The 20,792-nt window shown below is 48.7% G+C and overlaps 2 protein-coding genes across 5 annotated transcripts; both read left to right on the plus strand.

Annotated features, from left to right (window-relative positions):
• Nucleotides 1–68: 68 nt before the first annotated feature.
• On the plus strand, nt 69–10,210 carry tatdn1 (TatD DNase domain containing 1). 4 transcript variants are annotated; one of them, XM_086193918.1, is made up of 12 exons: nt 69–145; nt 3,053–3,118; nt 3,187–3,236; nt 4,298–4,361; nt 5,118–5,261; nt 6,433–6,475; nt 7,861–7,946; nt 8,027–8,067; nt 8,419–8,495; nt 8,893–8,963; nt 9,788–9,914; nt 10,004–10,210. In XM_086193918.1, exons 1-12 carry the CDS (start codon nt 76–78, stop codon nt 10,095–10,097), a joined length of 933 nt encoding a protein of 310 aa, XP_086050044.1. In that variant the 5' UTR covers nt 69–75; the 3' UTR covers nt 10,098–10,210. The 4 variants fall into 4 exon arrangements, with proteins under 4 accessions (XP_086050044.1, XP_086050045.1, XP_086050047.1 ...); XM_086193919.1 differs by having other exon boundaries at nt 115–145; nt 3,187–4,172; XM_086193921.1 differs by lacking the exon at nt 69–145 and adding an exon at nt 156–603 and having other exon boundaries at nt 10,004–10,209.
• A 1,125-nt stretch (nt 10,211–11,335) lies between these two features.
• rnf139 (ring finger protein 139) lies at nt 11,336–19,581 on the plus strand. Its single transcript, XM_086193928.1, has 6 exons — nt 11,336–11,703; nt 13,249–13,904; nt 14,310–14,457; nt 14,528–14,634; nt 15,754–16,005; nt 16,574–19,581. Exons 1-6 carry the CDS (start codon nt 11,541–11,543, stop codon nt 17,354–17,356), a joined length of 2,109 nt encoding a protein of 702 aa, XP_086050054.1. The 5' UTR covers nt 11,336–11,540; the 3' UTR covers nt 17,357–19,581.
• The last annotated feature ends 1,211 nt before the right edge of the window (nt 19,582–20,792 follow it).

Consider the following 20,792-nt stretch of genomic DNA (forward strand, 5'->3'; position numbering starts at 1 on the left):
AGGGCAGGAGAGAGTCGGTTGGTAATTTTAGTAATGTTATTCCCCCTGCTACACTATTTACGGTATCCCGATGTGATGCGATTGCTGCGAGCTGCACACTCAGTTCTTTTTAGACAGAGAACTATGGCCTTACATACATTCATTGGTAAGAAACGTGTGTTTATAAAAGCAATTCGACGCTAGCTGGCGGTGTAAGCTGACAGCACCCTGCATGGTTCGTTAGCGTTGGTGCTAATTGTATGATTCGAATTAGCTCCGGTGAAAGGACAGCCCGGCAGTCGAAGCCTTGCAGCTGTGCAGGGAAACGTCAGATTTGTTACTTCTGCGACATTCAGAAGGGGATTTGACGCCTCGTTTGTACCTGTAGCCTGAGCAGGGTCACGGGGTGTCATGGTGGTCAAATATGCTCCCAGATGAAGAACTCCTGCCCAAATCAACAGAGAAGAAACTGTGCGGATCAACCCGCAGTTACACGTGAATAACGAACCAAGCTAACAGGAGCCAGTTTCCCCGTCTGAGGATCCTCTGCTTTTACAGTTGTGACGTAAACTGTAAACTGTTTTCTTGTCTGTACCAACATCTCCTGCACGTCTGTCCCTCCTGGTGAGGGATCCTCCTCCCCTCCTCACCCTGAGGTTTCTCCCATTTTTCCCTGTTCAAGGTTTTCTATGGAGTTTCTCCTCAGTCGATGTGAGGCTCTGAGGGCAGAGGATGTTGTTATGATGCCATGAAGCCTGGAGACAAACTGGAGGGGAAAACAGGTTACAAAGAAAACTGTCTTGCCCTAAACATCTGGAACTGTAGATGCCCGAGTTTATCAGCAAGGCTGCGCACTTTGACCAGATGTCAGGCTGCTCTGCAGCTCTGCAGCTCCGTGACTTTACAACATGATAACTCTGTTACAACTATTCCACCTTTTGTAATTTAAAAAAATGCATTGAGCAATTTGCAGTTTTGATAAATTTTGTCGTCCTGTGCAGCCCTAGTCGTCACTGTCAGCAACTAACTTTTATAAATATCAGTGGCCATCACAGAGCTGACGTCTGTTCATGAAACAGTTTAGCTGATCTGCGGATTTTGGGCTTTCCACACAATTTGGAGGGTAATCATCGTCGTCGTCGTTCTCCGCTTTATCCGGTGGGTCCGGGTCGCGGGGGCAGCAGCCTCACCAAGGAAGCCCAGACTGCCCTCTCCCAGCCACTTCCACCATCCCGAGACGTTCCCAGGCCAGCCCAGAGATATAATCTCTCCAGCGTGTCCTGGGTCGGCCCTGAGGCCTCCTCCTGGTTGGACATGCCTGGAACACCTCCCTCAGGAGGTGTTCCAGGCATGTCCAACCAGGAGGCGTCCTCACCAGATACCTGAACCACCTCCACTGACTCCTCTACCTGGAGGAGCAGCAGCTCTACTCTGAGTCCCTCCTGAAGGACTGAGCTTCTCACCCTGTCTCTAAGGGAGAGCCCAGCCTCCCTGAGGAGGAAACTCATTTCAGCCGCTTGTATTCAGGATCTTGTTCTTTCAGTCATTACCCAGAGCTCATGACCACAGGTGAGGGTTGGACAGAGATTGACAGGTAAACTGAGAGCCTCTCCTTCTGGCTAAGCTCCCTCTTCACCACAATGGACTGGTTTAGCACCCGCATCACTGTGGATGCCGCCCTAATCCGGCTGTCCATGTCCCGCTCCATCCTACCCTCACTCGTGAACAAGACCCCTAGATACTTAAACTCCTCCACCTGAGGTAGGACTTCCCCTCTGACCTGGAGTGGGCAGGCCCCCCTTGTCCAGCTGAGGACCATGGCCTCAGACTTGGAAGTGCCGGCTCATCCCAGCCACTTCACATTCGGCTGCAACTGTCCCAGCAAGAGCTGGAGGTCGTGGCCTGATGGAGCTAAGAGGACCACGTCATCTGCAAACAGCAGAGACGACCCCCTCCCACCACCTGGCTGCGCCTAGAAATTCTGTCAACTACTTACTACCGGCCACGCGGACCAGACTCTCTCTCCTCTGGTAGAATGACTGAACGGCCCTTTGTAAGGGGCCATCCACCCCGTACTCCCAAAGTACCCCCCACAGGGTGCTCCTGGGAACACGGTCACAAGCCTTCTCCAGATCCACAAAGTGCATGTGGACTGGTTGGGCAAACTCCCATGCCCCCTCCAGCACCCTAGCGAGGGTGAAGAGCTGATCCACGGTTCCACGGCCGGGACGAAAACCACACTGCTCCTCCTCAAACTATGGCCCTGACCCTCCTCTCCAGTACCCTGGTGTAGACCTTACTAGGGAGGCTGAGGAGTGTGATCCCCCGATAGTTGGAACACACCCTCTGGTCCCCTTTCTTAAAGATGGGGACCACCACCCCGGTCTGCCACTCCAAAGGCACCGCCCCCGATGTCCACATAATGTTGCAGAGACGTGTCAACCGGGACAGCCCCACAACATCCAGAGCCTTGAGATACCCAGGGCGGATCTCATCCACCCCCTGGGCTCTGCCACCGCGGAGTTGCTTAACTGCCTCGGCGACTTCTGCCCCGGAGATTGGACGACCGCCTCCAAGCACTCCCCAAACTCTAGGCTCGCCTTCGAGCCCCTACCCCCGGCCTGGCTCCAGGGCGGGGCCCCGGTGCCCCTCCGGGCAGGGTACACGTTGCGCTTGCTGGTTTTTCCAATTGGTGGGCAATAAAAACCCCTTTTCAAGCCTTTTTTAATTCAAAGAGTTTTCATGTTTTTCTGAATGTACAACATGCTGATATCGTAGAGCCTTGGTCGAAAGCCACATGCACAGGCGTCAGCCACACCAGTGAGTAAATCAGACATCAGCATACTGGGTAACGTTGGAGGGAGGGACTGAGTGAGTGACTGACAGAGTTTGACCGTTGGCATCGATGTCAGCAGCTTCCCCATGGAAACTTGTCATGCTCATTATCACCATGTCAACTCCTGGATGATGTCATCCACCTTTGTTGCTCCAGCATGTTAACTGATGCATTTCTTCTTCCAGCTAACTTGATCACAAGTATTTGATGAAAGTTTTCAAATTTCCAACTTCTTAGATATTGGCGTGAACCTGACGGATCCCATGTTCCGAGGCCTCTACAGAGGGAAGCAGAAACACCAGGGTAAGCCGTGTTCTGCCCTGCAGGCTGTGGAGGAGGTTTTTACTGAGACCTGCTGTGTTCTCTGACAGATGACTTCAATGACATCATCAACAGAGCGGTTCAGACTGGAGTCGAAAAGGTTGGACCTCTTTTGAATTCAAGTATCCACGGGTTAGTGTTTTGGCTCCTCAAGCACATGCAGAGTGTAAAGATGGATATTTGATCAGCGGGTCAGCACTTGGCTCCGATGAGGATCAACACTGGTGGATGACCTCAGAGGGAATCACCGCTGGCAGGACTTTGTGTTGGAGAACAGCCATTGAAGAATGTGTCTGTTGTAGTGCTGTCACGACACTGGAGTTCACACTTCCATACCACATTTTAAAAATATTGATATTCGATTGGATTTTTGATACCAAGCAACCACTCAGAATGTCGTGCAAAAATATTTTTTATTTAAAGGAAAATAAAGAACTTTGTTCTTGAGGTAGAGAACTTTTTCAAGTTCTTCTTTCCACATTAACAGCATGCAAATAAGTTTGAATATATGTACCCTCCCGTCGATGAGCTTCAGCTCGCGCTCGCGAACGAGACAACTCGTCAAAGTGAACAGCGATCGATGTGGTGACCCTCACCAGCACTCCTTCAAGTTCTGCTGTCACCAGCGTCTGGACCCTAAACCTGCTCAGGTCCGGCCTCGGTCTGGGAGGAGCTTCGCTACCTTCGTCGTGTTCGCTCCTTTTCGGCTCAGCATCTTGCTGCTGTCCTTCGGCTTTCCTGGTTCATCCAACTCGAGTTCAAAGAACCTCCAAACAGGACTTCTGCTGTTTTGTTGATTTATTAAAACTGGTTGGTCCTGTGGGCGCCATCTCATGGCAGCTGACACACGTGGAGCGACGACACGGACAAAAAAAAAATACAGCCAGCGGTGTTTGTGTGAGCGAGACAGGAGGGGAGGGGCTGCTGCACCATGGCTCGCCCCCCAGGGCAGCGCTCTGTGTGTGTGTGTGTGTGTGTGTGTGTGTGTGTGTGTGTGTTTTGGCGGCAGCGGCGCATGTGTAAAACAAGGAGGCAGGTACAGTATCGATACTACTGAAAAGTCATTTAGTACCGTTTTTACTTTTCAAAATCGATATTTAATCGATAAATCAATATTTTTGACAACATTCGTCTGTTGTACTAATTGTTGCTTCGTCTCAGTTTATGATCACAGGAGGAAGTCTGGAGGACAGCAAGGAAGCCCTCAGACTTGCTGAAACCAGAGGTAATCAGACGGACAGATATCCATTCAAGGAGGCACAAAGTGTACACAGAACAGAAAGCCCTTGCATTTTGCTCTGCGCAGTTAAAATAGAAAGTGCAAGTGAAAGACATTTATTAATGAAAATGTAAAAATCTAGATAGAAGTGGATGGATGTACATGAGTGCAGCAGTATTTGAAATATACAGTAACGTACAGAAGAGCGATAGCAGTGACTTAAAAATTTAAAAATGCATCAATGTACTGCAGTCGTCATAAGATACAGCAATGTGCTGGAAGACCATGACACACGTGGCCCCCGGGGTTGTGGTCCAGCTCGATCCCCAGGGGAACTGGGTGTCCTCTGGTGGACTTGGGTCTTCCTAGGAATCCCTCAGAAAATTTGGTCAAATAGTTTGATTTAACACGCATGAAATCTGATCTGACCTGTAAATACTGAATCTTAAAGGAACACGCCAACTTCTTGGGAAATACCTTCACGGTTCCGGTTTCTCAAAACACTGATGGAATTTGCCAGTGTGACCTGGCCTGCTCTCAAACCTTTGGTCTTATTAAACCCAGTTGGCCCCCCAAAAAAACATGATATTTTTGGAAATCAGCTAATTGTCCCTTGTCCCTGGAGACGGACAAAAAGACCCTTCTCCAGGGGGCTGGGACCCATGCTAGCTGGGTCTTCTCATCTGGCTCTGGGGACCATGGTCATCTTCCTTCATCTTTGTTCACTGCTGGACTCTCACACCCTCGTCTCCTCTCGGGCAGCTGAGTTTCACTGCACGGTGGGCTGCCATCCAACCCGCTGCACAGAGTTTGAGCGAGATGGAGAGTCTCTGTACCTGTCAGGGCTGATGGAGCTGGCAGCCACTCACCGAGGAAAGGTGGTGGCCATCGGAGAGTGTGGCCTCGGTGAGTAGTGTAGCATTCATGTCCTGCCGCTAACGCCTTCATTAGGGGCACTGCTGCAGTCAGACGTGATCCAAACATGCAGCTCTGCCACGAACTCTGCATTTATAGAGATAAACACTCTGGACGACCACTGACAGAGATATTCAAGTGTAAACAGGGACTGCAGAAAGCTGGAAAAGTAGATTTTATGGATGAAATGGGTTCTCATTGTTTGAGGAGTGGGACAGTGTCAAGATTGGAACTTGAGCACATGTCATTAGTTTCCTGAATACTTTAACATTTGAATTCTGTGTTGGAAAATGTAGAAGAAGAAGAAGTCTAAGCAGCTGGTTGTGATCAGAGCGAGAATAAACTCGGCTGAAGAAGGAGTGTGAGAATCACGCCAATCATTCTGGCAAGTCAAAGTACAAGTAGTCTGAAACAGAATGTGAAGTAAAAGAAGACCAGAATTCAGCAACGTTGATTCTTCATGTTTATGAGTACTTGTGCCCTCGTGTGAGTTTCCTGGAAGAGACGGACTGTTGCTGGCACTTGAGGACGACAAGGGAAAGAAAATACTTTAAAATGCTTGATTCAAACATGGTTACATCACAAGTGGAGAGGAAAAAGTCATAAAAGAGACGGTGAGAACGTGGGAAATGGTACGACTCAGACACGAGTTATCACTGGAGCAAATCATGGGTCAAAAATTTAGGCCGAGAGAATCAAATATAGTCATGTGACTTATGTTCATAAAGCAGCAGCACATGTTGGTTTGGCGTACCAACATTTGTTGACACTATTACTGCGCATCCTCAATATTAAGGACGCGTTGATGGTAGAAAGCACAAACCTCTGCTAGAGCCATATGATGTCATTGCATCCAGATCAATTAGAAGATCGAGTTGATTGATCCTCAACTAAGTTCTACTATCCAAGTCCATCCTCAACCTGTCGCGCGAGCCTGTCAACAGAGAAGCCAGTGATGGTGATCACATGACTTTATAAAGTTATCAAGTGGAGGTCTCTGCAGAGCTGTGGTACGGAACTGATTTGATTGCACAAAAGAAATGACCAGCAAGTGTGCACACGAACACAGTCCCACCATAACTTAGTTACATTTATGCAAGAATTTCCAATGTGGAATGAAATGTGAAAACTAAACTCTGCATCTTTGCTGTGCTCCTTCTAGATTTTGAAAGGTTGGAATTTTGCCCAAAAGAGACTCAGCTCAAGTAAGTGTTTATATCTTTATGATGATGACCTTTGGTGCCAGGGTGGAGCTTGAGCCAGGAACCCACTGAGTCATGGGGCACAAGCAGGATTGTTGCTCTTTAAACACAGAGAAAAGCATGAAAGCCTCACATTGGAGAAGGTGGAACAAGTAATCGTTTCAGCATTCACACTGAAGGTAGAAAAAGATGGATGAACCTTCAAATTTTGTTTTACTCAACCACTTACTCAGTTATTCGGCTAAAATTATTAGATGTCATTGGAAATAAATACAATATTTCAGAGTGGCCAAGATTCTACAACTTTTACATTAAAGGAACTTGTCAACTTTTAGAGAATCATTGTCCATCGTCCCCAGGGACAGACAAGAAGACACAGACCCTTCTCGAGTTAGCTTCGCACAATCAATGGTAGTGGGTGGGAAGTGTTGCTACCTTGGTGATGAATACCAGTTTAACATGAGGAGACGTAGTAGTGGTAGAATCAGACACGTAGCCGGAACTACTTTCCTGACTGGGAGCAGTGATTTGACGCAGCACCTCCAAAGCTCCACTGGAACTTGGGTCAACAGAACCAAAGGTTTGTTGAGGACTAGAAGAGCGACTGCTGCTACTGATGATGAGGAGGAGGAGGATTCCTGCTGGACACACCAGCATCCTGGACCTGAACTAGCTGAGGCTAACACTACCAGCCATTGGGCTAAGCTAACTAGCCTGGGTCTCAGCTCCCTGGAGGAGGGGCTCTGTCTGCTGGTCTGACTGGAGAGATGATGAACAATAAGGGCGCGTTTCCACTGGCTCACTTCGGCTCGGGTCAGGTCAGTACGGCATGGGATGGCGGTGTTTCCACTTGCACTGGTACCACATCAGCGTGGGTGGACTCACAGGCCGAATTTATTGCGTAATCTATGTGCAACACAACAACAACAATGGAGGTCATGGAGGCGGCGTGACGCCTGCTGCTCGTCAGGGGTTTTTGCTTCAACTAAAGGTGAGGGAGGACAGACAGGAGGGGCTTCAAGCGGTGAAACAGAACCCCCAAGAAAAGAATAAGAGACTTCACCGAGCCATGACCAGGATTCCACCGAGGCCAGGATGATAGGAAGTAGACCACGTGACGGGTGAGTTACCCAATCAGCCCCACTATGTGGTTACGTCACATTTTAGTCCCTGCTCGGCTCGACTGGAATCCCAGCGGAGCAGGGACCAAAATGGTAACGGTTAGTACCGTGTTGGGGACAGTGGACACGGGGCCAAACCGACGTGTGCTGAAGTGAGCAGTGGAAACGCGCCCTAAGAGACAACAGTGGGCGTGTTCCTTAAAACACAAATCTAAAGTGGGGCTCCTTTTTTGCCTACTTTGTCCTGGTCTTGGTGCTGGGTGACAGATACTTTGAAAAGCAGTTCGACCTGGCCGAGGAGACACAGCTGCCCATGTTCCTGCACTGCAGAAACTCCCATCAGGACTTCATCGGTGAGTTTCCACATCAGTGTCCTGGTGTGGTGTCTCATATCATGAATCTTTTCACTCGTTCCTGGTCCTTGTCTTGTCAGAGATTATGAAGAGAAATCGAGACAGATTTGCTGGAGGAGTGGTGAGCAGATTTGTTTCCTACATCTTCTGAGTACACCAGAGTTCACGGTGCAGTCCGTTTCTAAAAAAATAAACAAAAGTAACTGTGAATCAGACTGTAACTTTGCTTTGCTACTGAAAGTGTGAACACATTTTAAGATTTTGGTTTTCTAGATTGTAATAATAACAGCAAATAGTTGTATTATTATCAGTTCAATGAAGTTAAATTTTTGAGCTTAAGACAAAGGAATACACACACACACACACACACACACACACACACACTTATAAGTGGTTACACAGCAACAGATGCTCCAGATAGAGATGAAGGATCCATCAGGTTCAGCTGATCAGCTTCATATATCTGGTTCAGGTTCACTCGTTTGATGGGACCTCTGAAGATGCAGCGGCCCTCATCGACCTGGATCTCTACATTGGGATAAACGGATGGTGAGAGGAGGATTGATGTCCCTGAATCTCAGCCCAGCTCTGCATCGGTTTGCATCTGTTTCAGATCAGTGAACGAGATTTCAAATTATAGATCAGTGCTGCTGCTCCTGGCTCTGCCAGCAAGATCCATGACCACTGAGGTGGACCTCCGCTCATGGGGCCGTGTTCCCTGTGTTCACGGGAAGCGTCCATGTGCAGCCTACATCTTATCATTCTACCAAATTTCAGCAACTTTTTAGTGATATTGCAAAGAGACAAACTGATGCTGGTGATCATGTGACCTCTGAAGTGGAGGTAAAATGTTTTCTTTTGGGGTGATGGAAAGCTCTGTTCTACACTCATAAAAATACATTTTTAATTGTTCTTACTGAAAATACAGCAACCTTGTTCTTCTCAGTTCCTTGAAAACAGAAGCCAACATTGAAGCCATGAGGTCTATTCCAACTGACAGACTCATGATAGAAACAGGTGAGGACATCTCACCTGTAAAAGCCAAATATTCTTGTTGTTCCTATGGAGGCCACTGAGATGAGGTGTGTGTGTAGTCCAGCAGGAAGTGGTCATCTCCTAGTCCCTCTCCCAGCAGCCAATAGGATCGCTCCATGTGATTGTGGTGATTGAACCAGTAAATCAGCTCTGGTGAACAAAAGTTGATGATCTTCCAGGTTCAGTTCATCAAGATCATCTTCACTAATGAACCCTCTGATGATGCTGGAAGCCTGGATGCTACGTTAGCAGTGCTAAGCTAACATTAGCCTAGGAAGGAGCTACACCAGGGTCACATGACCTCAAGGTCACCACCACTAAGCTTCAGGCTTCTTGTGTTTCCCCGATGACCTTTAATGACCTCCATGACCTCTGTAGGCTCCTCTAGACTCTTGTTAGCAACCCAGGTTTTTAAGACTCCACCACTCCACCATCCACCAGTCTGGTGTTTACTGGTGGATCTGATGTAGAACTGAACCTCCACCATCCACCGGTCTGGTGTTTACTGGTGGATCTGATGTAGAACTGAACCTCGAACATCCACCGGTCTGGTGATTACTGGTAGATCTGATGTAGAACTGAACCTCCACCATCCACCAGTCTGGTGTTACTGGTGGATCTGATGTAGAACTGAACCTCCACCATCCACTGGTCTGGTGTTTACTGGTGGATCTGATGTAGAACTGAACCTGCTGGTATCTTCAGCTGCCTAAAGTTCATTACAATGTCAAGTTTCATTCACAGGACTGACATATTTAGTGTGAATCCTCACGTTACATTTTCTCCTGCTCTGAACGTCTGCCCAGATGCCCCGTGGTGTGGCGTGAAGAACACTCACGCAGGTTCCAAGTTTGTTAAAACCACATTCCCAACCAAGAAGAAATGGGAGGCGGGACACTGTCTGAAGGACAGGAATGAGCCCTGTCACATCATGTGAGTGAGGCCATTGTGATGGAGGGTAGAGCAAATGTGCAACCAGCCAAGTGATTAATGTCCCTGCACGTCACGACTGTCTTCCTCAGACAAGTTCTGGAGGTCATGGCTGCAGCCAGGGAGGAGGACCCAGTCCAGCTCGCCAGAAGCATCCACAACAATACCCTCAAAGTGTTTTTCTGATCCAGCTGATTAAACCTTCATGAGACCAACTGATGGGACCTTGGTTTACTTCACGAGTGTGTGTGTGTGTGTGTGTGTGTGTGTGTGTGTGAGTGTGAGACACTGTGTCTATTCCAGGGGTAGGGAACCCTGTGCCTTGGAGGGCTGTGTGGATGCAGGATGTCCCTCCAACCCAACACTTTAACAGGTGATTCCACTGATGGACACTCCTCTGTGACTGAAGGTGTGTCCATCAGTGGAATCACCGGTTAAAGTGTTGGGTTGGAGGGACATCCTGCATCCACACGGCCCTCCAAGGCACAGGGTTCCCTTCCCCTGGTCTATTCTGAGGAACACTGTCACAGCAGCAGGGGTCTGTATGTCCTCACTGCCAGTGTAGCCCTTTCTCAACATGATTGGAAATGAATGATAGCTTTTGTCTTTTAAAATAACTGCTAAATTCTTGAAATCTCAAAGCTACATTTTTTTCCTCAATACAAGTTTAAATTTGATGAATACAAACAGTGTATACATATATACACACACACACACATATATGTATGTGTGTGTGTGTGTGTGTGTATATATGTATACACAGCGCTGTCACTTAAACGCATTAATTAGATTAAGTACACCCCAAATTAATGTGTTGTCTTAAAATTAACGCAAGATTAATTATAGCACCCTTGAGTGTCAATTCAATGTGAATTTTACCCAGACTTGAGCATTTTAAACTTGGTCCATTGAAGGACACGTACATGGCAGTGGCGCGTCACGACACACATTCGTTGCTCGTCAAAGCGCCTGTTTGAGACTTTGCCTTCAGACACCCTGACTTCGGTTTTCTTCAATCACCAATAAAAATGTGGATCTTAAATCTTCTCTTCTTAGTGTATTCATTTGATTTGTCATGCACTACAATTTTGTAATGTCATAGAATTAAAATTCTTTATTTGGGGACCCTAAGCAGATATGAGATTAAAATGCGATTAAATTGATTAATTAATTACAAATCCTGTAATTAATTAGATATTTTTTTGGATTGCCTGACAGCATGAATATGTATATATCCCCATTTCATGTACTATAACCACCTACTATGAGTAGGAGGAGCTTGATGAATCCTCCTCAGAACTATAAGCCTCCATCTACGTCTGAACCCACTTCGGAACCTCCTGGGAGTCCGCGGTGAAGTCTGACCACTATCTGACCATAAGGTGTAATGGCGGAGTGCGACGGCTGGCGGCGGTAGTGTTATGGAGGGGACCGGGTTCAGCGCTACGCCGTAGAAGAAGAACCAGCGAGAGGTTGAGCTGGGCTGACATGGCGGACGACAGTAGACTCACTGCTGCCTGGTAGACGCCACTGATCGCGAAGCGGCGGCTGTTGGGGGACTTCTGGTAGCTTGAATCCTCCATGGAGGTCTCCGCCTCTCTCGGTGTGTAAGCCAGTCGCCTGAGCCGCATGGCGACCACTCAAACCTGGATAGGCCAGCAGGCCTTAGCGGTGCTGGATGTGGCTCTGCGAGTCCCCAGCATCTTTATTATCGACGCCATTTTTAATTCTTACTACGACCCTGGGTCGGGATGGGCCGGGGCCATGGGGAAGGTTTTGGCTCGAGTCATGGGTGAGTATTTTTCCGCTAGGGCTCAGCGCTACAGCCGGAAACATCTCGGAACCCCCGACACGGTGACAGCTAGCCGCGGCTAACTGCCGCCGCGTCGGCTGTGACGTTACTCAGCAGTCAGGCGATGTCACCTGCTGCCAGGCCGGCTAAAGCCGATTTAGCCTCGCCAGAAAAGTCAGAATCATCAGGTTTTGTCTGACACTCGACTAGCTGGTCTTGACTCCGTCTGCTGAGGCGCTAATAGCTGCATGAACGCGTAGAACGAGCGAGCTAACAGCCGCAGGCGCTCTCAGGTGTTCCACCAACTTCTCCCCCCGACGGCGGATTTCTTCCAATAATTGAAGCGTTCTGTCCGTCTCAATACACATAATCACTCCTCGGAAATTGCTCTCTATTTTCAACGTTGAGGAAGCTTCTTGTTCCAAAGGGGCATTTCTGCAGTCAGAAGCAGGTTCAGAGCGACGCGGTCACAGACGGTCGTTCGTCCTACGTGGTGGCTCAGCTTGCTGGTCGGGGGCTGGTGTCCTGCCTTCATGAGGTGCACCTGCTGGTTTCCTCTCTCTCAAAGTCAGATCGACCCTCCGCACATCAACAACGGGCAGGTTACATAATCCAGGTTCGTTCCGTTCGCAGACCTTTGATCTGCTCGTGCCGGTGGTGTTAGCCAAGAGGGCCAAGAACAAGATTCCTCAACACGGCTTTGGACGTGTGGTATCAGCAGCTACGCCTAGAAATGTTGATTTGGAATGACCTTGGAGGACTCATGACTGCCCTGGTTTTTGCAACCTACATTTTCTGTTCTTGTGTGTTTAATTAAATTACTACATTCACTAAGATTCAGGCTCCACACTTCAGAAATCAACATTGTTCATTTAAATGCAATCATGAAAAGTAAATGTTGTCCAGTAGATACTATCGGTGCTGGAGTGTAGAATGTGCCTCAGGGATGTCACGGGATGGAGCCACCGACTCGTGCTGTGCACAGAGATTTCATGCAACCTTTTACCTGGTTGACTATCACCTGTCTCTGGTGCTGCAGCGTCCTCGTTCTGATGGAAATTGACAAGTTAGAGCTGCAGTTAATCAATCAAATGGAAATTAATTGCCAGCCAACTATATGTTATTGATTGTTTGAGGTTCTTTTGAACCAAAAATGTTTGTAAAGAGTTCCTGGATCCACTGTCAGTCCATCAGTCTCCGTTAGTTTCAAGCTAAATATACGTGGCTGGCTCTTCCTGCATTCTGGAGACACAAAGTAGTGATGCAGGGGGGAAGTCATCTTCATGAGCTGAATACTCCAGAGCTTAAAACTCAGAATGTCCCATCTGAGCCGATCACTCAGTCAAACCGATCAGTTGGTCAGTCTGCACTTCAAAGGTGAACGCTGTATGCTTGAGGTGTCTGTGTAAACCTCCATGCAGCCCTCCACACTCATACCACCATCTTTCTAATACAAGTCAGAACCATCAGCAGAAACTTGCCATGTGAGTTTGTAAGCACTGGTTCCTGGAGGTCTGACAGGAGTTCCTGTCCTCTGTCCCCCAGGGGTCTTCGTCTCCAGTGTGGTGCTGCTGCTCTCCCAGAAAGCCTTGTTCAAGTTCTACACACTCTTCTTCGCTGTTCTCCTCGGCATGGCGGCGGTCCTCATTAACTATTATGCCACCTCTCACATAGACTTCTACAGCGCCTACTACAAAGCGGCGCTGGGCTTCCGGCTGCTGCCCAGGAACGGGCCCACGTTGTGGCTGGGCATGGCTGCTGTCCAGCTTGCCTTTGGTGTGGGCTACGTGTTCCTGCTCAACCTCCAGTCGGTGTTTGCTGCACTGGTGGTCCTGGACATCATGATCCCTCTGTGGGGGCTGATGATTGAACTGCCCGTGGATGTCAGGCAGCTGGTGGCGGTGTTCTCAGGCGTGGCCCTGGCCCTCAACACCGCCGTGTGCCTGGCCATGAGGCTCAAATGGTTCTACTACTCCTGCAGGTATGTCTACCTGCTGATACGCCACATGTACAGGATCTACGGACTTCAGCTGCTCTTAGAAGACACCTGGAAGAGAATCCGGTTCCCTGATGTTCTGCGGGTGTTCTGGCTGACCCGGGTCACCGCTCAGGCTCTAATCTTGGTCTATGTGGTTCGGGCGGTGAGGAGGGAGAGTGGTGACGCCACAGGTGGAGCAGCAGATGGGAGCGCTTTCTCACAGGTAAGATCGGGTGCAGTAATTGGTTGCTGTTCACCAAGCCAATACGTCTGCACCGGCACCTGCTGCCGGGTGATTGAGTTCATTCATGGACGCAGAGACCCTGGATCCATGAACAACGCTGTCCAGTGTGTCAGGACTCTTCTTCTGTGCTGCACCGAGAGTTGAGCTTGTTTACCCTCTACGTAATCTGTCAACATTTAAAATGAGAAGTGGACTAAATACATTCTTCATTCAAGGGATCATAAAAGCCTTGATATTAATAAATGTATTTTTTCTAGTACACCTGCAATCTAAATCAGGAGCCTTCTCATTGATCAGTGACAGTCAGTAATACACAACCAGTAAGAAGGCATCGTCAGAGCAGAAAAAGTCCAGCGCTGATGGCATTCGCATGGCTCCCTGCAGGGTTACCTTCTGAGCTGGGATGTTTTCTGGGACCTGACGAGCAACCTGATCATCTCTGGCTGTGACTCCACGCTCACTGTTCTGGGCATGAGCGCCGTCATCTCCTCGCTGGCACACTATCTGGGCCTCAGCATCCTGGCTTTCATAGGTACGGCCGAGCCTGCCACGCACAGCTACGTCCGAGTGTGCCTGATGTAAACGTGTCACGTCTCATTTAGGTTCCACGGAGGAAGAGGATAAACGCTTAGGCTTTGTGGCTCCGGTTCTGTTCTTCATCCTGGCTCTGCAGACTGGCCTGAGTAGTCTGGATCCAGAGGAACGCCTGGTATGTGGCTCTAACATGGTGCTGGCAGGGAAGCAGATGGAACAGTTAGTGAACCTTCACCGTCTGGGGTGAGAGGCGGGGCTAGTCCAGGTTGCCGGTTCATTTCTGTGCACAGAAACTATTAACACCCCAATCTCGCAGAGACAGCGGTGGTTCTGATGAACTGATACTGTGGTAAAAGTCTCGGTTTGAAAGTCAGTGACAAGACAGTGTGGAAGTGTTTGATGATAACTTTACTGAAGTATCAAAGGAAAAGTACACATTGTACTACAAGTTCTGGAACCAGTAAAGTGTTGCATATTTCAGTTGTGCTTCTCTGATTCCCTCCTCCTCACATTGGCAGGTTTTCATTTTACGCTACCGTCTTCATCCGTTTGTCGTCATACAATTTGTCTCCTTTAAGTAACTTGAACTTCTGAATTTACTTAAATTCCAAGTCCTCACTACCAGGAGGACTCAGCTCACTCAGGTGGTCTCCCTCCTCCAACCCATCTCAGTGACTCCAGACTGCAGGAAGAACCAGCCACGTATATTTAGCTTGAAGCTAACAGAGACTGATGCTAACAGCTAAACTGACCAGGAACGTCTGGTCACCACCTTTTAGGTGGTCTGGTGTAGTCCAGGTGTCCGTGATCCAGACGGAGGATCAGGGATCCACTGACACAACAAATTAAACGGAACTCTTCCAGCTTCTCTTGAACTTCACACCTGAAGTGCTCATTCTGTTAATTTAGTTGGATAAACCAGACGACCTGGAGAGGATGTAAACAGACATTTTTGTACAGTTTCGCTGTTAGCCGTCAGTCTCCATTAGCTTCAAGCTAAATAGACATAAATGCATAGCTGGCTCTTCCTGCATTCTGGAGTTACAGTGAAGCAATGCATGGGGAAAAAGATCTCTGAGCTCAAGTGAGTACTTGAATGGCAAAATACACGTTGTAGGTGAAGTGTCTGTTCAAGGTCTACTTCTTTCTACTCCCTGTTGAACAAGTCTTGAGGTGTCCAGAGTTGATGAAGCTAGCAGGAGCTGGTAAAACCACGTCATCTAGACGTTACCAACAGACCTTCACCAGATCTTACGCCGTGGCCTGACATCATCTCTCCTGCTGTGTTCTGAAGGTCCGCCTGAGTCGGAACATGTGCCTTCTGCTGACCGCCATCCTGCACTTCATCCACGGCATGACTGACCCTGTCCTGATGTCGCTCAGCGCATCCCATGTTTCCTCTGTTCGCCGCCATTTTCCTGTCCTCCTGGTGTCCGTGGCGCTCTTCGTGCTCCCTGTGGTGCTCAGCTACGCCCTCTGGCACCACTACGCTCTCAACACCTGGCTCTTCGCCGTCACCGCCTTCTGTGTGGAGCTTTGTCTCAAGGTGAGACCAGAAACAGCTTGTGGACACGAATATGGTAAACACAAGTTGAATACCCACAGCAACCGCGACACAGCTTTCAAAAGTGAAAGAGATGCACAGAGAATGTAGTGTCCTGACCACCAACACATCAGTTTAATGCTGAAGCTCCTCCCTCCGATTCCCCGCTTCAGCAGAAACAAGCAGCTACTGTGGGACTGCTGTTGCTGAATGTAGCCACCGGCACTCACCACTAGGATGAAGATGAGTCCCTCGGTAGCTCCTCTTCACTCCTTCATCATCAGACCTCATAACACTCGTCACTGCAGCAGGAGCGTCAACGCCATGTTCTTCTTCCATGTGTCCTCTGTCGTGTTCCGCCGTGTCGATACTGCATGAATGTGGTCTGGCATCAACACAACGACTGGACACACGTGCATCGACAGAAAAGCACAGTATCAGACGCGTTTGGGTCCCCACCCACCTGTTGAGAACCTCTGATTCAATACACGGAACACTGGTAGTTCTTGTGTTCCTAGTTTTGTTCTGACCAATAGACTGAGTGAACGTTCTCATGTCCCCCTCCTCCTAGGTGGTGGTGTCGCTGACGGTCTACGGGCTCTTCATGGCCGACGGCTTCTCTAATGTCCTTTGGGAGAAGCTGGACGATTATGTCTACTACGTGCGTTCCACAGGCAACATCATCGAGTTCCTGTTTGGTGTCATCATGTTCGGAAATGGCGCCTACACCATGATGTTTGAGTCGGGGAGTAAAATACGCGCTTGCATGATGTGTCTGCACGCGTACTTCAACATCTATCTGCAGGCCAAAAATGGCTGGAAGACCTTCATCAACCGCCGCACCGCCGTCAAGAAGATCAACTCCCTGCCAGAGATCCGTGGTGATGAGCTGAAGGACATCGAGGACGTGTGCGCCATTTGTTACCAAGAGTTCACCAACTCAGCCCGCATCACGCCCTGCCACCACTACTTCCACGCGCTGTGCCTGAGAAAGTGGCTCTACATCCAGGACTCCTGCCCCATGTGCCACCAGAGAGTTTACGTTGAGGAGGAGGGTCGAGACAGAGCCGCCTTCTCCAACAACAACGGGGGCTACGCAGTGCCGCAGGACGCCGCTGCAGCGGCCCCGCCAGCACCAGGAGAAAACCAGTACAGACAGCCCGGTGGTGAACTCCCGGTTGATGGAGTAGCAGGTGTGGTACGAGCTGCAGGCAGGCCAGAGGAGCTGGACAATGAGCTGCTGGAGGACAACGACAGCATAGAATACGACGAAGATGAGTGGGGGACTCAGAATGGTGGCACGCCAATAGAGGAAGACTATATCAATGACGACACAGACTCCACAGAGGACTGACGCTGAAGGACGAGAGGAAAATATACGTATAGCTTTATAATATTTAAGTTAAAGAGAATTCTAAAACACAACTTCTGCATCTTAATTTGTTCTTGATAAAGTCAGGGATGTTTGTTTCTGTTAGTCGGAGTTTCTTTTGTTTGATTTTGGATTTTACTCTACAAGGGCTCGTGTGTGTGTGTGTGTGTGGGGGGGGGGGGCTGCATCACTGATGCTAAGATTCTTTCCTTTGTTAGGATTCAGCCATCTACAGGTTATCATGGTGTATGGGGTGTGTTTGTAGTCCAACAGGAAGTGACAACCCCATGTTTTTATCCACGCAGCAGGGAACGAGACGTTCTACTGGGAGAACCCCAGTGTTCCCTGGAGCGTCGCTTGTTTCAGTATCATTGTCTGTCAGATATCTTATTTGGGCAGTTTTGCACATTTTCTTTCTACAAGCTTTTGAATCAACATTTTGCGTCTCAGAAGGTTTCTATGTTGCATGTGGTTGTCACGTGTGCAGCCCGTGGGTGCGTGTGTGTGTGTGGTTGTGTGCTCATGTGCAGTGTGCCTGCCGACATGTAATGTGCTTAGACGATGTCTTAAACATGCAGTTCACGGTCCCTTGCAGTGGCTTCCAGGGGAAAAGCTGCTGGTGAAGGACGAGCCTCGGGACAGTGTTAGCTTGAATCCATCTCCAGGTCAGGATGGGGTCGAGGGGATGGAGTTGGTGAGCAAAAGAAGTTATGAGAGCCAAAAAATTGCAGTTTTACCTTTTTTTCTCTAACTGTTCTGACATGCTGAAGTAAGAATATGAGAGAACAGCCAAGAGAAATGTGCTGTCAGTGTTTACTGTGCTTTAGCCTCTTCTGTCTGGTTCCACGCAGAATATCAACCTCATTCGCTTTTGTTACCTTGATTGCTCTCAAAGCTTCTAGTCCTTCTGAACCATCCTCCAGGGTTCTGTTCCTGACTCACATGGGTTGCGGTTCAAGTTTTGCCTTAAAGGAACACATCATCTTTTGGGAAATGTGCTTATGTCCTTCATCCACATAGAAGAAGGTAGAGACCCAGGCTAGTTAGCTTAGCACAATGAATGGTAGTGGGTGGGAAGTGTTAGCACAGCCCTGTCAACTCATAAATGAGCAGATTTTCAAAAAAGTTGTGTTCCTCTAGCAAACTTGGTGAGTGTGTGATGCGTCCAGCCAGAGAATGCAGCAGTTTTCTGTAGGCTCCAGAGAAAACTAGAGGTGTGTGACTGCTACTGGAATCACTGATATACCTCTGACTGACTACTGGTCTCTTGTGTGACCGTGCTCACTTTTGTGTACGTTATTGTACATGTAATAAACGTGCACACTTTCTCCCTTTAGTATAAAAAGAAGAATTCTGGCTACTCGCCACCTTCGTCCACTCATCAGTGTTTGGGTTCTGTATTCTTGCTTCTGTACCACGTTGGCTCAGCCTGCTAATATGATTGGTTAAAAGTAGAAAAGCTCAAACCCAGGTAATGGGTTCTTGGTGCAGGAGGTTCCGTATGTCACAGAACCAGCACCCATGCTGGTTTGACACGCATTTCTGTCCCCAAACAGTGGAGAGGTTCAATGTGTCTTTCTTCCATCTGGCACTGTCCGAGGGTCCGTGCCATGCACCTTTTCTGAGGTGGAACTGCTCCTTGTCTCAGGGCCCCCCTGCAGGACCCCAGGCCTCAGGTCTTTTCAGACATGGATCTGACCATGGGAACTTTTTGGGGGGGGTGAAAAAAAAATTTTAAAAGTGTGTTTGAATCCTGAGAATAGCTGCAGTTGGAGTGGAGTGAAGGTGGCCGTTCACGTGGTGGAAGATTTGGGCGTCGAATCAGAAGTTTGTGGAGGAAATAACTGAGTCAGAACTGTTTCATCAATTCTACAAAGACCTTATTTAAAGTTCTATAAACAATCATGTGACCTCACCCCCCCATCCTGGTTGCATCAACTCCTTTATTAGGGTTCTTGACAGTTGTAGCGTAGGACAAGCGACGTCCTACTGATCCAAGATCTGCCGGCACAAAGTGAACCCCTGAATGAGTCCAGCCGAGGAAGGAGCCCCTCCAGTGGGTGGTGCACGTCTGAAGCTGTGAGGAATCTGAGGTCATGGATGAGAAAGACGGAGTCTTGATTTGTTTGGGAAACTTTTACACACATTTCAACTGATGAAGATGACGAAGCTTTTGAGGAAGATAAGAGCGGTTCGTTTTGCCTTTTGTTTTAAAAAGATTTATGGAAATAAAATCGTCTTTGATATTGTCCTTGGCCTCCATCTCAACACCATGTGGCAATGCGTCTCGTGGTCACTCGGCGCACCGTCACCTGCAGTCCAGCCATTGTACCTGTGGATGGCAACACTGCTGGTCTAGATGATTCTTGCCCTGGCTCGACGGGTTGAAGTAGTCGTGACTGAGCTGTAGACGTCACAGCTCTGGCCTCGTGAGCCTGTTTTACATCTTTGCTCACGCGATTCTGCTTCGTCGCGATACTGTTTGATGCAGCTCTGCAGCGTCTGTACAGTTACAGAACTTCAAACACTTCACGGGGCTGTGGTCAAAAGGGACTTGTTCCCACAGTTGAAGGTTGGAACTTCACCAGCCTGGTTTCCTTCCCGCTGTGGATGGAACCTCTTGAAAAATCTCAAAAAAGGAAAAAGGGGATGAGGCGTGTTTCCATCAGGTGGTTGGATCAGATAAACTCAGCTTGACCTCACAAGAAACCACAGACGCATGAATACTTGAGACAGAAGTGTGGTGATATCCTCCATGAGGCCGCGAGCAGTGACAGACGACCCCCCAGCCTGAGTGAGACGGGAGTTAAAACTAGCCAGCTGGAACACAACTGAGGGTGAATAACGAGACAAAAGCACCTTCAGCCATACGAGCACTCATTGAACACGTCTGTAAAAGACTTGCATCTGTTTGACTGGATGTTGGACATGGAGAGGGTGAATGGGAGGGAGCCCAGTCCCCTGTGGAGCACCCCTGCTGCTGACCCCAGTGTCATATAGACCCCCAGTCTGACATGCGGGGCCTGTAATGATTCAGGGCATGGGACTCGGATCCACCAGCATCCTGTCCAGCTTCACACCCAGTAAGGAGGGCTGGTCGAGGTGAGAGTGGGCCGGTGCAGCGGGGACATGATGGAATTCTCTGCTCCTCATAAACACAACCTGGTACTTGATGGGGGCGGGGTTTGCTGTGTCGTCTTGTCGTTCAACAAGCAGTTCAGATTTTGATGCCCCTTAACGCATCACAAGGGGCTGCACTAAAATTGCAACAGCTCCATCCACAAGCTGTTTCACAATAAACGCACACTGTTTGGGAATGCAACAGGAAGATGAAACTATTACACTGGGAGATATAATATGGCCCCTAAAAATGATGAAAAACTGGCTCGTATGATCGGAACTGAAGTTGGAACCTAAA

This window comes from Aulostomus chinensis, chromosome 22, assembly GCF_037954235.1.
Source record: "Aulostomus chinensis isolate RoL2024-O1b breed Wild chromosome 22, RoL_Achi_v1.0, whole genome shotgun sequence".
Lineage (NCBI taxonomy): Eukaryota > Metazoa > Chordata > Actinopteri > Syngnathiformes > Aulostomidae > Aulostomus > Aulostomus chinensis.

Bases quoted from the DNA above. Each gene is read 5' to 3' on its own strand.
- tatdn1 (XM_086193918.1), top strand. From the start codon at position 76: ATGCGATTGCTGCGAGCTGCACACTCAGTTCTTTTTAGACAGAGAACT. The intron at 6,476-7,860 runs GTAAGTGTTTAT...GCTGGGTGACAG, and splicing joins CCAAAAGAGACTCAGCTCAA to ATACTTTGAAAAGCAGTTCG. The intron at 9,915-10,003 runs GTGAGTGAGGCC...TGTCTTCCTCAG, and splicing joins AATGAGCCCTGTCACATCAT to ACAAGTTCTGGAGGTCATGG.
- rnf139 (XM_086193928.1), top strand. From the start codon at position 11,541: ATGGCGACCACTCAAACCTGGATAGGCCAGCAGGCCTTAGCGGTGCTG. The intron at 11,704-13,248 runs GTGAGTATTTTT...TCTGTCCCCCAG, and splicing joins GGTTTTGGCTCGAGTCATGG to GGGTCTTCGTCTCCAGTGTG. The intron at 14,635-15,753 runs GTATGTGGCTCT...TGTGTTCTGAAG, and splicing joins TGGATCCAGAGGAACGCCTG to GTCCGCCTGAGTCGGAACAT.